The sequence below is a fragment of the Pollachius pollachius genome, assembly GCF_949987615.1.
Source record: "Pollachius pollachius genome assembly, chromosome: 3".
NCBI classification, from domain to species: domain Eukaryota; kingdom Metazoa; phylum Chordata; class Actinopteri; order Gadiformes; family Gadidae; genus Pollachius; species Pollachius pollachius.
Window position 1 is genome coordinate 44,599,019 of NC_136936.1, and position 20,737 is coordinate 44,619,755.

The following is a 20,737-nucleotide window of genomic DNA, read 5'->3' on the forward strand; positions in this document are numbered from 1 at the left end:
TGTGTGTGTGTGTGTGTGTGTGTGTGTGTGTGTGTGTGTGTGTGTGTGTGTGTGTGTGTGTGTGTGTGTGTGTGTGTGTGTGGTGTTTGTGTGTGCTTTAAACCTCACAGTACATGTTTTGAAGCGCCGTTTATATACATTTTTCACAGTTTCCAGTTGCTGCATTGTAAACATATCATCATACAAAAATAGCTATTTTTTTCAACACATAGAGCAACAAATACTGCCGATGTAAACAACATACATCAAGTGAGGAAAGCATAATTTGTCAATATAATAACAATTGAAAAAACAATCAAAGATCCATTTTTTTAAATTATTAAAAGAATGATGTGTGTACCAGGTGCACACAATCAGCACCGAACACATCACCAAGCATACAGCAAGACAGGACAAGGAGCTCACATGCATTATATACATATATACAAATATACACCTATATCACAGTGATTCAATAAATGAGTGGACACATGGATGAGGCAGTTCCTATTTCTTTGCATCTTTTCCTGAACATTCTAGTCTTATCCGGCGACTAACTGGCCTTTGAAATGACCGTTGACATGACCGAGAAACGCCGTCCGTACTCCAACACCTTGGGTTTCATGAGTGTGGGACAGTGAAGCCCTATGACACCGGAATTGGGACTAGGTGCGTTTCACAAATCACCCTTGACATCACCTTCCTGTCGGCCTTTGTTAATTCCAGCGGAGCCATCGAGCGTTTCGTACAAAGGCTCCGTCGGCGTCCCGTTCGCGTCGGGGCTGGTAAACGCCGCCTGAAGTGCGCCCTTGAAGGTGCTCCACTGCTGTGGCCGCGCGGCCTGTGCCTCCGTCCAGGCTCTTGAAAAGAAACAACCGCCCTGCAGAGCTGCAGCCCTCGGGGGGACTCACCACTCTCCCTCATAAACGATGCAATCAATCCTTGCCCATGTATTGTTCGGATGTACAAAGCCGGGAAACGCTTTGTGAGCGGACCTCCTGCGGAGCACCCTGTTGACAAAGAGTGGCGAGTGGAGACCTGAGCCCTCCTCCCGCCTGTCCCCAACGCCCCCCCCCCCCCAGGCGGTCTCCCTCACAGGGTCTCCTCCTCCTCGTCCTCGGCAGTGGCGCTGCGGTCCAGCACGGGCAGCGCCTCCTTCAGCGAGATGTCCTCCAGCCGCTTGGGCCCGCTGTCTCCGTCGCCCGCCTCCGCCTCCGCGTCGTCGCGCACCGACGGCTGGAGGCTGTCGGCGTCCGAGCCGCTCGCCACGTAGCCGGGCAGCGCGGCGTGCGCGCCGAGGGCGGGCCGCGCCGCGCCGCGGTACACGCGGCTGGACACCAGCGTGGTGGAGCGCGTGGCGGCGTGGCCCAGAGCCAGGTGCGACTGGCTGCTGGTGCTGTGGTTGTTGTTGTTGAGGCCCGTCAGCACCGAGCCGTAGCGGCAGGGTCCGCACGCCACCGGCACCTTCCAGTCCAGCGCCAGGTTCCAGCGCGTCCACGTCTTCCGCACCTCCGTCTGCACCTGCCGGCAGGGGGGGGGGTGTTTGGCAACTTTATAACTGCAGCCATCACTTTCATTCACAATCTTCAAAATGTGGGCGACTAAAGAAAAACGGCGAGCCAATGAATACATTTGAACAGAAGCGGGATCGGCGGTGAACATTGACAAGTCGAGGTTTGTAGGGTTTAATGTGAAACGTTAACCTTGAATCACACTTTATATTTCATACGTAGACTCTGCACTTACCTCTCCGTTGCAGTAGCAGTATATTATGGATACAAAAAAACCCTGGGAGAAAACAAACAGAAAAACGGAACCAACTTTACTGAACAACCTTCACGTAGGAATATGTTGTGAAAAGGAGCTTTGCCAATTGAAAAGCATATGATGATAGCATTGTGTTATTGTATATAGGGAAATATTTTGATTTAGGTCCCCATGGTGAAGCCATTCTTCCTGCTCACTCTGACTACAGTAGGTGTGGGGGGGGGGCACGAGATAACGCGTCTGACTTTTCTATCTGCACAAATGAATGGGAAGATGAAAGCAGTGCGAGTGAATGGCTCTCCACAGGCTGAGAGTTGACTAAGGTTGAGTGTGCCGGAGTGTGAGATAGAAGGAGAGAACGTGCGCCAGTCAGATACATCCCTGAAAGTTTAGGTACTGTTCTTTTGATGTGTTAATGTATTGATTTCTAGTGGGTATATGTGCTAGAGGGAAGAAGGAAGAAGGAAAAAATCATGTCTCAGTCATTAAAGCAGCCCGAACGAATCGCATTCCACTGCTATCAATAAATTGTATCCTCGTCTGTGTGGTTCCAGGCCCAAGGCAGTCCATAATAATCAGGCCATTACAGGTTTGAGGATTTATTTTCAAATTCTGTTAGCGTCCCTCTACTGAAGTGTCTTTCTACAGGAAAAGTACCTTGATGGTTCGGAGTTTAACCAAGAGCTGGGTCATTCTTTTCATCCGGGTTTTGTGAAAGTAGCCTGTTTTTAAGCTCCAGAATTGTAAGTATTTTCAAAATGTTTTAATGCCACGTCCACCTCTGTCGATGCTAGTGTGTTTGAACATTCACTAGGCGGTCGTCACAAAAAGCTTACCTTCAATTTCACAAATGTCTTTTGGTTTGTGACTGGGCACTCTTTAATGGCGTATCTCTAATGCGGGCTATGGGCCGACGGGGCCCCCTGCTCCACTGACCAGGTATGTTTGATCTGGCCCCCAGGTGGGGCCCTGGCTGATGGCTGGAGGCCCCGCCGGGCGAGCAGCAGATGGTGGCGCTATATTGAACGGAGTAGGGGTTATTCTACCATCCAACTCCTAGTGCTCACTCACTGGACGGCCTTCTTAGCATTCCTCTGCTCATCTGTTGAGCGGAGGAATGACAGATGAGAAAACAAAGCTAGTCTATGCAATTAATCATTAGGGAAAAACATTTATAATTATTACATGCGCGTACACAGACATGGTTGTTTTTCACGGTCTGGCATTTGTTTTGTTTGATACAGTTTTGTTGGAATTAGTTTTTAAAGCTGGTTTACTAGTTGAGTTATTTTCTTTATTTTGAAAATGCTTAGTTTTAATGTAATTTGTATTAGTTTCACTGCTCATTTTTGTATTTTTTGTAATATTGGGTATTTGTCAGGGGCGAGATTCTAAGTATTGATTCATAGAAACAAACAATCAAAAGCCCATATCTCAGCGGTGGACTGGTAAAAAGTTTAGGAATTTTGCTAACATATTATTCCGTGTGTGTCTGGGTTTGTGTGGTTGTGTGTGTGTGAGTGTGTGTATCTATGTGTGTGTGTGTGTGTGTGTGTGTGTGTGTGTGTGTGTGTGTGTGTGTCTCTGTCTGCGTGAGTTTGCCTGTGTGTGTGTGTGTGTGTGTGTGTGTGTGTGTCTGTGTGTGTGTGTGTGTCTGGAGAAAAAAGACCCCTGTCAGAGGCCTAGGAGAAATGACATGCCCCCCATGACCTGCCCAAAAGGGGAAGTCTCTTGGGTCGGCGGTCCAGCTTTGTTTGTTTTCATTATCGATGATAACCTTCACCCACACCACTCTAAATTCACTCTCAATACATTTTGAAGAAGCTCCTTAATGATCGGTCTGGAGGAGAGATCTCCCCTCCAGGGCTAGACTATAGGAGACAAAGGCAGAGCTTAATTTATCGTGATCAGTCCCCAGCACTCCTCACTGCACCTGCAATTGGACATTTCAATTATACTCAGAGATAACCCATGGCTGCCATCGGGGGGGTGTGTGTTTGTGTGTGTGTGTGTGTGTGTGTGTGTGTGTGTGTGTGTGTGTGTGTGTGTGTGTGTGTGTGTGTGTGTGTGTGTGTGTGTGTACGTACCGGTTTGTGTGTTATATTAAGTGGACTTGATCCCATCACATTAAAATCATTATGTATGCTATTCCCTGTACAATTTAATTTGAGCACTGGAAAGCCGAGCATGCTGTCCGGCTTGAATGTAATGAGGTATCCTAACCAGGGTGGGAAATAGGCACCTGACCTACACCAAGTGTGGCTCGATTTTGTACTTATTACCACATACCTTACCGTTGCACGCAGTAGGAACCAACTTTCAACAAGGGTCTATCTGAGGACTCACAGGCCACATGACACTGCACGATACACACACTTTAGTACACGCCATACGCACTTTAGTACATGAAACACCCCCTTCACTACACGACACACACACTTCAGTACATGACACACACCCTTCACTACACGACAGCCCTGCCAGGTTAACCTGATTATTAAGGGGATGCATGTGTTCAAGGGCCTTAAGTACTGCAAGAATACCTTTGTTATGGTAAAAGTAAATGGTTAATGGACCTTTCCTATGGCCTGTAGTGTGAGTCTACCTGGAAGGAGTTGAAGAACAGCTCGAAGTACATGCGGACCTCCCAGCTCGGCCCTTTAGTCGTCTGCGGTAAACCCACGAAGATGATGTAGTGGACCCCGAACACCAGCACCAGCACTAGGGTGGACTTGGCCAGTTTCCTGTGGACACACACACACACACACACACACACCAACAAGACACACGCACAACAAGACACATTAGATACATAAACACAGACCCAAATACACGCACACAAACCAACAAGACACACACACACACACACAAACCAACAAGACAAACGCCCAACAAGACAAAAAAACACATAAAAAAACAAGACACACACACAAACACCATATGACACCCTTTCAACAAGACAAACACCCAGACAAAAACACACCTGCACCTGCAGATACATACACAAGGCACATACACACCGACACACACGATACACACAAGACACACCATCATTAAAAGGTGTTCGAAGCAACATTTATTTGTTTGAACAAGTTTTGAATAGCCCTATAGTCTGACAGCCATCACTGACAGAGTATTTGTTCAGTAACATGGGTCTCCCAGGCAGTAAACACAGTCTTCTGGTATTACCTTCACACTTTAGCCAATCAGGAGAAGCTAACAATTCCATCGCTCCCAGGAGCACTTACACAACCAAACACGCCAAGCAAAAACAAATACCAAAAACCCGACAGGAAGTTCAACAAAACGATGACACCGCTGACAGCGTCTTAGATCAACTAATGCATTATAAATTATGATAGTTCAGCACCCTGTCTGGGTTCCAACATAAAAGGAATTAATTAAGATTGATCGCTGCAGAGCCCACTAATCCACAAGTCGTCACAACAACTTTCTGCTTGTTGTATGATTCACTGTTATCATCTGACTATTCCTTTCGATGCATGCAGAAGGTTAAACACAGCAGAGCAACGCAATAACATTACATAATCACTGCCCTTTCACCCAGCCATAATTGTCTGCCTAAGAAACTTTAATTGTGTCTGTTTGAAAACCCATCTCAGGGCACCCCAGTGGGTCGTAGCTTTAAAGATCAGTCCTTACGGCACTGCAGTGACTCGGGTTTGATTCCTGCCGAATTTGCTGCATGTCTAACTCTCTGTATCTTCATGAATAAAACAACAAATGCAAAAGTAAATCCAAGCTCAGAAATTGGAGACAAATACTGTGAAATTGATTATGCAGTCGAAAAAAAATAATGTAAGCACCGCCAAACTTAACCTGCAATTATTATTTTCTAGGGCATGCCTATTGGGACAAATGCCGTATTTTCCAGAAAAATCGTTGTTTATATTCTTTATTCACGCATAGCCAGTCGACATCAGGCTTTTACAACAAACTGATGATCTTGCTCGCAATCATTGTTTTTCGACATGACAGTGTGTAAAGCATACAAAGTGATGCTAATGTTGTGGTTTCCGCAGTACAAAGGCTTTGTGCTTTACTTTGCAGACTGAGTGCTGCCATTGTTACACAGGTTACTTTCTAGCTGAAGGATCTGTTGGAACACCACCAAACTCCCATTCCTCCAGAGAATATTTGGCAGTGGACAGCACAAGTATTATTGTGTGTGATTGCAGCAGGGCCAGATCATATCATCTGAAATATTCTTTTGGTCTTACTATTGTTCTATCCCATTTCCCCAATGAGTGTCTTTGAGTCATCGACACAGAAGGTATGCCATATGCTAGAACTACATAGCCTACTGACATGCTATTATTTTTGTATATAAACGCATACCAATAAAATATATAAGATAATGACACGCTAACAGCTTATTAATTTGCTAACTGCAAAACTACAGTATGCTTTTTTTCTACCTTAAGTTTTTTTTTTCCAACTATGTAACTTTATAGGCGCTGTGTCTGTATTTGGCAAACACTCAGCGTAGCCTTTCCACATGGGTAAAGAATTCCCAATGTCCCACGGTCCCAACACACGTCGCTATGAGAGAAGCTTTCATCTCACTTTTGAATGTCTTCCAATCATGAATAAAACGGTTAGATGGGCACCTCGGAAAACATTTGAATAAAATGTGTGCTACACACAGACAGGGCAGCAGTGGCTCAGGAGGTAAGCGGCTGGACTGGCTAGTTCGAGCCCCTTCTGAAAAAGGTTTGGAGGTGTCCCTGAGCAAGACACCAAAACCTAACTGCTCCCGACGAGCTGGCTGTTGCCTTGCAGGGCTGACACCATGGATGGGTGAATGTTAGCCCTTAATTGTAAAGGGCTTTGATTGGACACTGATTAGTAAAGCGCTATATATATGCAGTTCATTTACTATTTCATCACGCACACACACACACACAAAAACATAATCATGAATAAATAAATGATCAATCAAGAATAGATTATGCTGGATAATAAGCAGATGCTTTTGTGGACTAATGAATTGGTCAGTGATGTATCCCCGTTGAGCTATTGGCAGGACAGAAAGATGAAATTACAGAGTAATATGGGGAGGTTTACACACTCTCCTGCTCCTTCCAGGAATATTAGCACACATTCCTCTCCGACACTCCGTCTCACACAGGGCTCAAGACTCATTATCTAATTGCAACTGACTTTTCCACTTCCAATGTAATTTGTATGTGTTAACAAAGCATCAAAATACTACACCCAGGCAGGATTATTTCTTAATATCAACTATGAATAATTAACTTAAACCCTTTTTGCTGGCTTGACATGATCTCAGAATGAATGTTTTTTCTCATTTTCACAGTTCACACATTTCTGATATCTCTCATAACTCTCTTGGCTCATCTAATCTCAAATTTCACTTTTAAAAACCCAATGCATTTTTAATCACATATTAAATAAAAACATTCATAACATCAGATCAGGGGCAATGATGGTCAGTGTTTTTGTTGGGTGTTTCAGTCCCGGCTGAAACTTTTTTATTATTTCCTATTCCTAATAGATGCCATTTGTACTATTGGAAATGTCAATAAAGTGTACAAAAAATGCCTTTAGCTTGTAAATATCGCAGGAGGTAACTTGACAAAGGGCTTAAGGTTAGGTCTCTGATAGGATCGATCCGAGGGCAGGAAATGCGCGAGACACATCATTTCTGAAGGAATCTAAAAAAGAATTCTACTTTTGAGGCAGGCTGCTAGAATCAGAGGATCCAGGACAACATTATTTACCATCCAACGTAGCTTGTAGATTTGCCTTCATAACAATAACAAATGTCCCCCATTCATTGCTCTGCAAACAATATTACAGATTCACCATTATTTCACAGACACCATCTCTTTTAATAAACATGTCTGTACCTTACGGCTTACGTAAAAAAACAATAAAAATAAAAGTCAAACTTGGCCTATTTGAATGCATCAGTTGAAGCGTAGAGTACCAACTCGCCCCTGGTCATTGAAGCTTAATGCCACATGTCTACAGGTGAAATAAACTATCAATATGTAAATGTAACTGGAGGCTATTTTGTGTTTCATTGTCTCTTCACTGGCTCTGCCATGACCTGTGGCTCACCAGCCTTCATCTCTACTTCTGCCTCCTCAATCTCAGGGTCCCCTGAGGCTGCTTTCATGTGCGGAGCAGAAAAATACACCTACAAGAGCGTCGAACGCTTGCCTCACACACAGCTCAACTAGTATTCAAAATTGCCGAAACCATGTTGTGCAGAAATTGCCTTCACCCATTTCTTCAATAAAATACACCTAATGGCTGTTTATTTTGAATAAAATGGCAAACCTTATACCTAAATGGGTTGGCTACGTCTAGGCTGCCACCTGTCACCAAGCGCCTGAGTGGTATACTGTCTACAGATCAGTGGGGTGTAACGGGGACATATTTAAAGTAGGGAAGGCAATTTGGAGAAACCAGCCGAGGATAGCTTGATTTTGAAAGTATCCAAACGAAAAATTCCCATCCACCCTAAAGGCCTCCCTCCATAGGCACTGCCCCAAAATAGAGTGACTTCCTCTTTAGCACTAGGTCAGCCTAACCTGTGAAACACTCTAATACGCAATGAAGGAACAGGCAGAGTGCACACAGGCAGCCGGCAGGGAGACAGACAGGTAGGCTGTCCAATCATGTCCTTTGGGCCAAATGAAACGATTGGGCAGACTTATTACAGGCCTCTGACAGCCGCATACACCAAATGTGTGTGTGTTATGAGAATTTCAACAAATTTACCAAAAGTTAAATAACGGTTGAATAAGATAAATCAAGTTAGACACCGACCGCCAACCCGCTGTTGTGTTTTTTTCCGAGCGGCAGCGGGTCATTGTAAAGCATCATGATCACAGCCAATCCTCTTTTAGATTAAACAGCGAGGGAGAGACAGGCCATGAAACACCTGTGCGTGTGGGCGTGCATGTGTGTGTGTGTTTGTGTATGTCCACGCATGTGTATGCAGGTGTGTATGTCTGCATGTGTCTGTGTGTAGGTCTGCATGTGTTTGTGTGTATGTGGGTGAAGCCCTTGGAGACTGTAACTGTGATTAACGGCTTTATTTTTGTGTGAATAGTAAAATGCCAGGGAACTTAGAATAGAGGCAAACACAAAGTGACAACAGCAGAAAACTCCCTTTTTCTTTCTCCAAGACCAGCTGGGTCAGCTCATTAACGGAAACAATCAATCACAAATAAGTAATATCCTCTCTGTTATAAAATGTTATTCAACACAATATTATAAGAGAACCGTTGGCCCTTGCTAGAACATTTGTTTAATACATTTCCACTATTTAAAACAATCACATTTTAAGCTTTAGAGCTGTTCTTAATATTGGCTTGGATCTAATTGACTAGACTAGAAGACTGGATAGTTTAAATCCTTCCACACATCAACAAAAGTCTTTCTGAAGATCAATTGACAGTATATCAATAGAACACATCAGTGGAAAGACACCAAAAGCTTTTGGTGGACTCAGGCCCAGCAAGACTAATTGCTTGTAGGTGTATTTTTCTAGAAGCGTGACAAAGGATGGGATTCAACTAAGTGACATTGGTAGCAGAGGTGCCAAAGCAGCTGATAGCTTGTGTTAGAATGGATTCGATTAATTTGAAGAATCATTCTCAGAGTGAGTCGTTCACAGAGCGAGTCGTTCACAGAGTGAATCGTTCAGAGCAGGGGCGTAGGAATGAGTTTAACATTGGGGGGGACACATATCGGAAACCTGACAGATCCGTTAATGGTTTGAACAGAAATATGTCATAAATGAACTACACTGAAAAAATTCACAAATATATTTTATTCTACTAAAAAGATACATTTGTAAATGTAAAGGAAAACACATTTTGAATGGCAGTAATGAACTGATAAATAGCAAATCAATTCTTTAATTGCACGCTCAATCATCCAGTTTTTTAGAATAAGAAGCGGTGGCAAGACGTTGCGCTTTCAAAATAAAATAAAATATTTTTCTCCCCCGGTATAATTTTTAGGTGGGACAGATGCGCCTGTCTCCAATATTGGGGGGGACACGTCCCCTCCGTCCCCCCCGGTTCCTACGCCCTTGGTTCAGAGTGAATGTTCAGAGCAAGGGACGTGGTTCGTCCTTGTGCTTTGTTCAGAGCAACCTAGGTCTTATTTTGTTTCAATTAGTTAGTTTATTTGACCTTTAACTTTATAGGATAATGACGCGGTTGCAACATAAATGTACATACACAATTAAAAAAATTAATTCCTTAACCCGAGCTGTCATCACTCAATGCTGCAAAAACTGTTCTGTGATTCACCATTATCGTCCAATTATTCATTTTGCATGCAAGTGGTTCAAAACAACAGAAAGACACAATAACAATTCAGAAATCGAATTTACCCTGCCAAAATGGTCTGTGAATTGTTTATGTTTAAAAAGGCAAGCTTAAATGTTTCTTCTACAACTGTGATTGACAAAGGGTCGACTATGTAACATTAATAGACCTCTGAAGAATAAGTCCCGCCTTCGAGGCTCCTGGTTCCATCGGTCAAATGTCTATGGGAAATAACCATAGATAGTATATAAAATGGATGTAGCATCCGGGCAGACCTCAGTTATTCCAAATGCATCCAATAGGCCTTATGCGCAACATTCTTCCGGGTTCTACAAAACAGTGGTCTTGGCTTCCGGTCGTCCGCTGCTCAATAAGCTGAGTTTATTATGGCGACCTTCTACAGCCGGTGTTTACAGGAGCTACCCCGAACAACTATTAGCGATGTGCACAGTATTGCCAAACGGACGTCCAGAGCCCCGGGGACTCTGTTAGCAATGGCGGTTCTATACGGGGGCCCACGGGGGCCCGTGCCCCTGTGGACATGTCCCTGGCCCCCCCTGTGGCCCCACCGTGCTGACCAAATAAAACAATTATGAATTGATTATGATTTTACACGCGAGTGCCAAAAGCGGAACTAATGCGACGCAACGTTCTACACGGGTAAATTAGAGCGGCGCACCCAAACGGCGCACCCAAACATTGTTGCTGCACGTTCTACACGGGTAAATTAGAGCGGCGCACCCAAACGGCGCACCCAAACACTGTGTTGCTGCTGCTCGGTGAATGCGAGCTCAGCAAATACTCCTGGAGAAAGAAAGGAGCTACGATTTCTCCTGTTGCAAAAGTCGAAGGTAAGCAAAACGATTTAATCTTTTATGTGACTTGTTGTTCTTGTTGATCTTCCCGTGTTAAGTAGGGAGAGATGGTTATGCAACGAAGTGTAATGCATGCCCCTACGATTTTTTCTTCTAATAGCAGCTATCATGAAACGAGGAAAGAATATAGCATCCTTTTTTGCCCCAGTAAACAAAAAAGTGAAAGAAACAGCAGTGAGAGAAACAAGTCAAGGTATTGAGAGAGCTGAGGAGCAGGAAGAGGGAGAGTCGGAGGAGGTTGGAGAGAGGGCATGTGATGAACGTGAGGGCTCTGACACAGAGAGGGAAATTTCAGAGAGTGAGAAGGATGAAGAAGAGGGTGAGGAGGAAGAAAACATACAGAGACAGAGAGAGAAACAGCCAGAGGTACAGCAAGTAAATCCATGTGGATCAAGTACTGCAGGTTTGTGATGAAGAAGGTTATTTCTGTTTGCAAAGTAGTGCAATTACAATTTCATTGTAGGTCTACTGTGTATCCTTAAAATTATGCTTTCTGCTGTAAATTCAATTTGTGCCAATATAGCACAAACTTGAACTACATGCAGATATACATGCGTAAGTAAATAAATGTTTTAGTTGTGCTCTATGTTTACTGTACATCTTTCTACAGATATCAGCAAGTCCAAGAATGATGCACCAGTACAGCCGAACTTGAATATATTCCCAACCACTTTGATGGGGGACAGAAGACGGTGCTTCAGGCAAAACTGGTATACTCTTCATCCATGGCTTGAGTATTCTGTCATAATGGACTCTACATATTGCTATGCATGTAGACATTTTAGCACACCAAAGGCCCCTGACACTGTTTTTGTTTCAACCCCTGGGTTTAGAAACTGGAAAAATGCAACTATGAGAAAGGCAGGGTTTTCAGTTCATGCAAAGTCTGAGCGACACAAGTGTGCGATGATAGCATGGCGGGATTATCAAAGTGCTGTTAAAAATGATGCAACACTAGCAGATATCCTTAACAAAGAACACACTAAACAAGTACAAGAAAATCGGGCATACATTAAAACAATTGGGGAAGTGCTGTTACTTACAGCTACACAAAACATAGCACAAAGAGGGCATGATGAATCTGAAGAGTCCAATAACAAAGGAAACTTTAGGGAAATTCTTAGCACAGTTGCTAACCACGACCCACTTGTTAAGAGAAGATTAACTTCTATTAACAATGCAAAGTACACAAGCAAGATCATCCAGAATGAGGTTTTGGGTTGTTTGGCAGAAATGGTTCGTTCTGAAATCATAGAAGAAGTGAAGAACAGTGAGGTTTTCAGCATCATGGCAGATGAAACAAAGGATGTTTCAAAAAGTGAACAGATTTCTTTCACACTCAGGTACTATTACAATGGGGCCATTAAGGAGAGTTTTCTCCATTTTGAATCTGCAGAGAGGTTAGATGCAGCAAGCCTAACTGGAAAAATAGTGAACTTACTGGAAAGTTACGGCCTGAACTACAAAAATAACCTTGTAGGCCAAGCATACGATGGCGCTGCCGTTATGAGCGGTAAACATTCAGGGGTTCAGGCAAGGATCAAAGAACAGGCTAAATTTGCCTTCTACATTCATTGTAGTGCACACTGTCTCAATTTAGTGTTAGTTGATGTAGTCAAAAATGTCCCAGAAACAGGAGTTTTTTTCTTTGTTACAGAGCCTTTATATTTTTACCTCTGGCTCATATGTGCACCCAAAATGGCTGTCTCTCCAAAAAGAAACGTATGGCAAAACAAGAGAGTTGCAACGTTTAAGCGACACACGTTGGGCATGCCGATTTCTAGCACTGCGCAACATAATTGACACTCTACCTGCCCTTAAACGACTACTGCAACAGATTGCTCAAGAACGCCACGGTGAAAGAACTGTTGAGGCCCGAGGTCTTCTGCCTCAAATTGACCTACAATTTGTTGTGCACCTTGTCACTCTTAGTAAGTTGTTTGGGGAGACATAACTACTGTCTGACATGTTACAGTCACAAACTGTTGATCTGGCTAGAGCTGTTGACTTGGTAAATGCTTTAGTCCAGACATTGAAAGACCACAGGCAGGAGTCTTTCTTTGATAAGTTGTGGGATGAAGCATTGACTATTTGTGAGCACTGTGATTCTGCACCATCAGTGGCAAAACGTCAGACAATGCTGAGCACTAGGCTCAGTGGCTACTGCACACTAAGCACTGTTGGTCAGAGGGAGGTAGAACGTGACAAAGCTATGTTTTGCACATCATTTTTCTATCCTGTAATTGACAGCATGCTCAAGGAGTTGAACAGACGTTTCTCCAATACCAACTGTGAGCTCATGACAAGCATACAGTCTCTCAACCCCCAGAGTGATGCCTTTTTAAAGGAGACAAATGTTTTTTCATTTGGCCGTTTGTACAATGCAGACATTGATGATTTAGGGCATGAGCTCCATCAATTTAAGAGAGTTTTGGACAGAAAAATACAGAGTGGTGAAATTACAAAGCCATGCAATACAGTTGAGCTGGTTTGTTTTATTGAGCCATACAGGGAAGTTTTCTTTGAACTCTTTAGACTGTGCAAGATTGCCGTAACCCTTCCTGTAAGCTCAGCCTCTTGCGAACGCAGTTTCTCCACACTGAAACTGATCAAAACCTTCCTGCGGTCCACCACTACTGACATGAGCCTCAGTGATCTTGGTGTCCTGAGCATAGAGTCCAGAAGGGCCAAGGCTCTGGATCTGGATGCATTTGTGGACCGTTTTGCCAGACAGCACAACCGCCGTATCCTGTTGTTGTAGTGTTTACATTAATAGGTAATGTCACATTTTTATACCCTTTGTTGTACCCTGGAGGTTTGTTCACATTGAATTGAAACACTGTATTTGTACCCTGTACTGTATTTTTCATTTTTCTACGGCCCTACCTCCTTTAGCTTCAGGATTTAGGGCATGAGCTCCATAAATTGAGTGGTTAAGTTAAAAAGCCATGCAGTACAGTTGAGCTGGTTTGTTTTATTGGGCCATACAGGGAAGTTTTCTTTGTATTTTACTGATTTGAAAATAAAATAAATAAATCTTTAAATATCATTTTGTGCCTTTTTTTTTGTGCCCCTCTGGTTGAACACCGGCCCCTCTTTGGCCCCCCTAGTAAAATTTGTCTAGAACCGCCACTGTCTGTTAGACAAGGGATTTAAGTTTTACGCCTCCTCATTTATTCATAATTATGAAGGTATTTACATTTGTAGCTTTTGCTAATAGCGCTCGTTAGCGTTAGTTAACTGTAAGTAGCCTAGTTGTGTACTTGTATGCTATCAGTTAGTTTAGCAGTATTTTTGCTCACAGACAATTAAGACAATCAGATGAAGACTGCATTTTAGCGATGGGTTTATACTACCAACAGTATAATTACTACGATGTCCTGTGTGTTTAAGCTGGTCTTTGTCGACGTGGTACGCTGGTCGTATGTGTCTAGTAGACGCATAAGACCAGACATTACTATCCTAGTAGACTCTACTAGGATAGCTGCTAGGTTTAATGTCGACTAGCTGCTACCGTTCTGGCAGGTGTTTCAGATTTCTAAAACATTGATTTGTATAAAGACAACTGTGATGAATGAATGAATGAAATGATGCTGTATCTTCTTTTCCACCAGTTTCAAACAAAGACAGGTTGAGAGGTACTGTCACTGTCAGAGCAGCTTGTCACAGGTCCATGCAGAAGAATGAAAAACCACACAGCTTGAGCGTAGGCTATGTTCAGGGATGGGTTTGTTAAATTGTCTGTTTCAGTTCAATGACTGTACAGAATGCGTTCATCAAGCCTCTCAGAATGAATATATTTACACTGCAACTGCTTTCATTTGGCCACCAGCATGTTCTCAACTATGTAAACACCATTCACAAATACAACACATTCTTCTGAGACACTTGATAAATGGCTATAGTCTACCTGTTAGTGAAAGAAGGTAATTTGTGCAAAGTTGATTGACAGTAAATATTTCTATCGACACATATTTGGTATACCTCTACTCGTATGGTTAACAATTTTTGTATACTAAACACACACACACTATACCGATAACATCATTAGGACACTTGCCATGACATTACATTCGAAAGCTATATATATGGGTTTCCTCCCCTTTTGCAATTGCTACTACTTGCAACTATTGACACCCTGTAGTGGCAGGCATTCCAGTACTGAGCAATATATGTTTATTGTGTTGTGTTGTGTTATGTTGCCGTTTCTGGTATTTTAACATTTTAACATTTGTGAAATTTTAATTTCACAAATGTTAAAATTAAATTTTAATAACACGAAATAGAAAACTAAATACTAAATAGAATACACTAAAGCGAAACTTAGAAGTTACCAGGAGATCACCTACCGCTGCAGTCAACCAGTGTACGGAAGTGAAAAGCGGAAATGATTAGACCCGTTTACACCTGTTTTCCGGTTCAAACGCTGGGCGCTCCGCATAACCCCTATTCTCTTGGTTTATGCGCGTCTCCATCTTAGTTTGACTTGTCATAGTTTGACTCCGCCTCATTTCCTTTAACCAAAAAAGGGCATTGATCTCCCGCCCTGATGGGGGGGCGTATCTCCCGCCCCCCCCATCAATGGGGGGCGGGAGATACGCCCATCTAGGTGACATACAGAGAGTGAGAGTCAGCGGCTAGCTGTCACTCAAGAGGCCGCGCCCCTAATTATTCATACATTTTAACCTCCAATAAAATAAAATCTAGCCTCCTAAAAAAAAATTCACCCCCCTCAGTGTTGTCATGGAGATATGAACTAAACATACTGACTAGAATGTTTTTTTGGACCAGGCTGTTTAATAAGACTGAAAACGGCCTGTTTAACATGTGAGTCAACGAAGAATTGCTCCCTTTTGGTACCACCTCGTAGTGGCCACCCGGTGCTACTGCAATGTTTGTCACTTCCGCATTGGATGCTGGTATATCTCGCTGTGGTTGGGGCTTGGAAATAACATGTTTTTTCTTTTGAATGATCATACATAACAAACTCTGTAGGTGGCGAAGAAGTAAAAGCTGCTCACGTTTTGAACTTTTGCTTCTTCGCCACCTGCAGAGTTTGTTATGTACGAGCATTCAAAAACCCCATGTTATTTCCCATTGACATTTGACCGATAGATCCGTAGCCTCGGATGCGGGACTTATTCTTCAGAGGTATATAGCAGAGATGTTTACGCTGCCTTTACGACAGAAAAATAAGACTGGGCAATTATATTATATTCATGTGAAGAATCAGTCACAGAATGGAGTGACAGCCACGTTAAATGCTGAACGGAGTGGGGGCTCACATCTCTTTGGAAAAGGTTCGCCAAGGAAGATTGAATCAGTGCTGTACCCCCAAGGTCAAGCATGAGTGCACAATTCCATGTAATTCCTTGTGTTTGAGTATTGATCGTGCCTTCAGAAGAATTAAGCAGCATTACATAATGCTCTAGATTCAACTGTAGACGATATGTAGAAGCATGGGTGTGGTGGAGGTGGCAACAGCTGGCCACCATCAATGACGTGCAAAGTCAAGAACTCCTTTATAATTCTGCAGTTCATATCGCTCCCAGGGCTGTGGCCAGGGATTGAAAAACCCTGTCTGGCTACGGGCATGATCCCACCTGATCATTTTTGATTGATTTCTGAATTACAATCAAAGTCGTTAGACCCCTATTAACAACCGACAAAAACTCCCTTCGCTCTTGGTCCGCCTCCTCCCCATGATTACATCTGTAATACTGCCAGGGATCAAGCATCGTGTGCACTAATGGGATTGACAGGCAAGATGGATTCTCCGAAGATGGAGACGGCCGTGGTGTTCAAACGGGTTACACTCAAATAAAAGGTACAGCACCTTTAAGTATTGAATCTGAAATAACAAAGTGCCCCCTCTGCTTGAAATGTCCAACTTTCTATTTACTATTTCTCTGTAAATTACCGGCATAACCTTTCAGGTACTTCTAGTGTTTTTCACCATTCACAATATAAATAATTTAGTCTTCTTTGTGATTTGGTGAAATAGGTTTGACATTATTGCTACTGTAATCACAATATTGTTGAAAGTCCATGTTATTTAATGTGTTTGTTTTTGGGCATTTTAACTTTTTATGTGTAGTATATCAGTTACCATATCGAGTCTTGTGCTCTGGCTCTATTCTTCGAATAGGTGGAGAGAGTGGATCACTGTGTATTGAAAACTATTGTGTACTCTTGCTTTTATCTTTTTGAATGTGAATGAGGCAGGATTGCTAGTACCACAGTAGCAGTGAGAAATAATGAGTGATCAGAAAACAGTCACAGCACTCATTTCCATTACGGCCCCTGTTGTAAAAAGCGGTGGCACATTTTAATAGGCAGTTGTTGGCTCTGAGGTTTGGTCATTATTTTGTGATTCACATGCAGAAAAATTCACCAGTGCAGGAAATTGAGTCTTGTATCTAAAATGTTGCTTCTCTGGAGCAAAAAGCTATCCTGGCCTTAGGGAGGCTATAGTTTTCCTCTCTTGTTTGGAATATGACTCAAACATTATTGCTCGCCTCCGCTAATAGTTAGCAGTTAGGCTCCTTATCTTTTTCTGTCCTGGCATCCAACCCAACAGGAAATTGGCAGAAAGTCTTGAGTGTTTTGTGATAAAGTGCCTCCAATTATACTCCCTTTGGACAGAAAATAAATAGGTTTTGTCATATACCAGTTCACCAGGACTCCGCAATCTCTTACCCCCCTCCTCCCTTAATCTCCGGAAAACCTTCTCTTACGTACGTATTGTATGTTTGTTTGTGCTGGCGCTTAAAAATTGTGCTTAGCATCGTGTGGCATGTTATCATACCTATCTTTGTTAAATATGGTGAATAGGTTATCCTAGCAATTTGAGGTGCTTGGCACTTGTTCTATGAACATCCTCACTGCACCGACAGCAATATATATGGTTGTTTCTCTGAAAAATGAACTTATTTTGAGTACCTTTGGTTAAAAGCGTCTGCTAAATGTCCTATGTAATGTCCACATGTTCGTTACATTTACAAAGAGAGACATTTTGCTGACTAGCAATTACGAATATGCATATTATTTATTTTTCGGTCAGTGTCTGTGACGATCACAGAGGCACACAGCCCTCACCTACCAGTGGAAACTGACTTGGCGCTCATCCCTGCTCAGAAACAGCTCTTTTTTTGAGGGGAAAATGAATTCAGCTTCTTTATGTACTAATAAATCAACCAAAGGGCTAGTTTCAAATGATACACAGGCCTGATGCGAGTAGACCTGAACGAGTAAGTCCTGCTTACCTACATTTACATTTAGGGCATTTAGCAGACGCTTTTATCCAAAGCAACTTACAATAAGTGCATTTGTTACAATAAGTACATTTGTCATAAGAAGTTAAACAATATATCGCTGTCGGTACAGTAAAGATGTTCATAGAACCAAGTGCAAGTATTACAATCGCTAGGCTAACCCATTCCCCGTGTAAAGCAATGATAGCAGCTACTGGAGATGCTACACAATTACCTTACCTGTGATTGTGTAGCTTACCTGTACTGTTTCCTGGTGTCATATCTTCCAGCGTTGGTTTCCCGGATCTTGGTGGCCAGCACGCGCACAATGTTCACAAACAGCAGGAAGTTCAGCTGGAAGACAACAGAGGGCAGTTGGGTGGAGGGTTCCACGATGGTGCCGACCCAAAGCACAAGGAAGAACCACGTCCCTGTTCACAGGGGGGTGGTCCAATTACTGGTTCCCCACACCAACTCTACCCCACGCATCGTATTATTTCTATAGGCCGTCACCTGATTGCTGTATAATAATTGTATAATACATTATATTCGTATTCATTCATACAATTATTAATAATTGCAAAAGCCGGCCAATTGAGATTAAACTGCAACTATATATTGTGCATCTTCAAATACTCCATGGCAAAGAAACCAAACAACACAAACACTGTGCTAAATCAAAGTGGGGAGCTTTTGCTTTGCACATATAATTGAAAATAGATTAGGACACTTAAAATGCCTCGCTCCTTTTTCTGCCACTCCAATTATGCGCAAAACGTTAACAACTTAAGACAAGCTGCTTTAACTGAAAACTGCCTGTTAAATGTATTTTCCGTTTCAGTTGGTCTAGTCCAACTGATATCGACCACACGGTTGGAAGTGCCCTCACACACAAACTACAACGCTGCCACGGAGAAAGAATCGATATGCCGCCCTCCAAAGATCCATTCACCAAAATGTCAGAAAAACAAATATATTCGATGTATATTCGAAGACACCTTTAAAGGGAGCAGCAAAGTGTGGTGCCCACAGCCTACCTACATGTAGGGGTCCTTGAGCAAGACGCTCAAACCTTTAGTTTGACCATCCATTCAATTACATAAAAGTACAATTGGACAAAAGTGTTCAAAAATTACTAATTAATTACTAATATTAAGAGCACACGTCTTAGCAAGGTACACGTCTTATTCTTCTCAAAAGGGCCACAGAAGAATCACCTTTCCTCTTAGATAGAGATATAATTTGTTCACAACCTAGATCAAAAGGTAAGGCAGGGCAGGTGTTTATATAGAGCACCTATCAAAGATCACTAAGACTGCTTTACAAAGGCACCCCCTCCCATTTGGGATAAAGAAAGTACATCATGTCTTATTTTCAATGTGCTTTTGTGATAAAGTCTTGTTTTTCTTAAATTTCTATGGCTTTCATCAAAACCTGTTCGCCAACCATGGAGGAAAGAGGCTGCCAATTAGTCACATGACACCGGTCCAATGGGTTTTCTTGGAGGCTTTAAACACCTGTGATGCTTACGGTTCCAATGGTGACCGCCCATGGAAAAATAATACTTGCACCTACATTTTAATGATCTTTCACAAAACAAGGAACTAGTACAAACACACACACACACACACACACACACACGCACACACACACACACTGAACACACACACACACACCCACAGCCTACAAAATATGAATATCACTAGTTAAGGTGTGCCCGCCCTTGGGCTAACGAAGAAGATGAGAGGATCTGAAATAACAGGTTCCATCTGCAGTGGATGAAAGCAGGAAATATCCTGCACAATCATCCACATCCTAAACAAGGAGAAATAATAACCATTCAAAAACAACAAGCATAGTTTGTTATGATCGCCTTACCCCCCCCCCCCCCCCCCCGCACACAAAAAAAAACTTATCAAAGTGAATATTTTACCCCAATAGCTGTCAAGATGGGGACCTCATATATCCATTTAATGTTGCCAGCACTCTGTTCCCAGCACCTGCAGAGATAAAGGGGAGGGAAAAGTGTATTATTACAGAATAATTGTCTACCCCACCAGCAGAACTGCTCTGCCATCCCATTCAACAGCAAGTGGTGCCCTTTTAAAGTATAGGATTAATATGCGGACCTCAAAGTGGCTGAACTGTGAGGGTAAATGGACTCACTCAATTTATACAGCACTTCAGACCAGTGCACAATCATCGCGCTCTACAATTACTGCCTCATATTCACCCATGAGTATGCAAATTCATACAACCAACAGCAGTGTCAACCATACAAGGCAACCGCCAGCCATCTCATCAGGATCCATTAGGGATCAGGGGTCTGGCCCAGCTCGACACCTAGCTACAAGGAAACCGGGGATGGACCCAGCGACTTTATGACGGCCAGAGAACCTGCTGTGGTGGCGCAGGAAAAGCCACCACGCTTCGTGACCGGTACCGCTGCCGCTGAGAAGGAATCTGGCGCCACCCGTTTGTGGCGGCAAACCGCTCATGTTTGTCCGAATGAGTCTTTGCTTACGTA

The 20,737-nt window shown here is 42.9% G+C and overlaps 1 protein-coding gene across 1 annotated transcript in view; it reads right to left on the reverse strand.

Moving 5' to 3' along the window:
- Positions 1–1,071: 1,071 nt before the first annotated feature.
- pth2ra (parathyroid hormone 2 receptor a) overlaps positions 1,072–20,737 on the reverse strand; it is a gene marked incomplete at its 3' end in the record, with an annotated part of 38,989 nt that continues 19,323 nt past the window's right edge. The window contains exons 8-12 of the mRNA XM_079733831.1: positions 20,144–20,210; positions 18,470–18,564; positions 4,352–4,490; positions 1,726–1,767; positions 1,072–1,500 (exon numbers count right to left, since the gene is read on the reverse strand). Coding sequence (XP_079589957.1) covers positions 1,072–1,500; positions 1,726–1,767; positions 4,352–4,490; positions 18,470–18,564; positions 20,144–20,210 — 772 coding nt within the window. The remainder of the gene's footprint in view (positions 1,501–1,725; positions 1,768–4,351; positions 4,491–18,469; positions 18,565–20,143; positions 20,211–20,737) is intronic.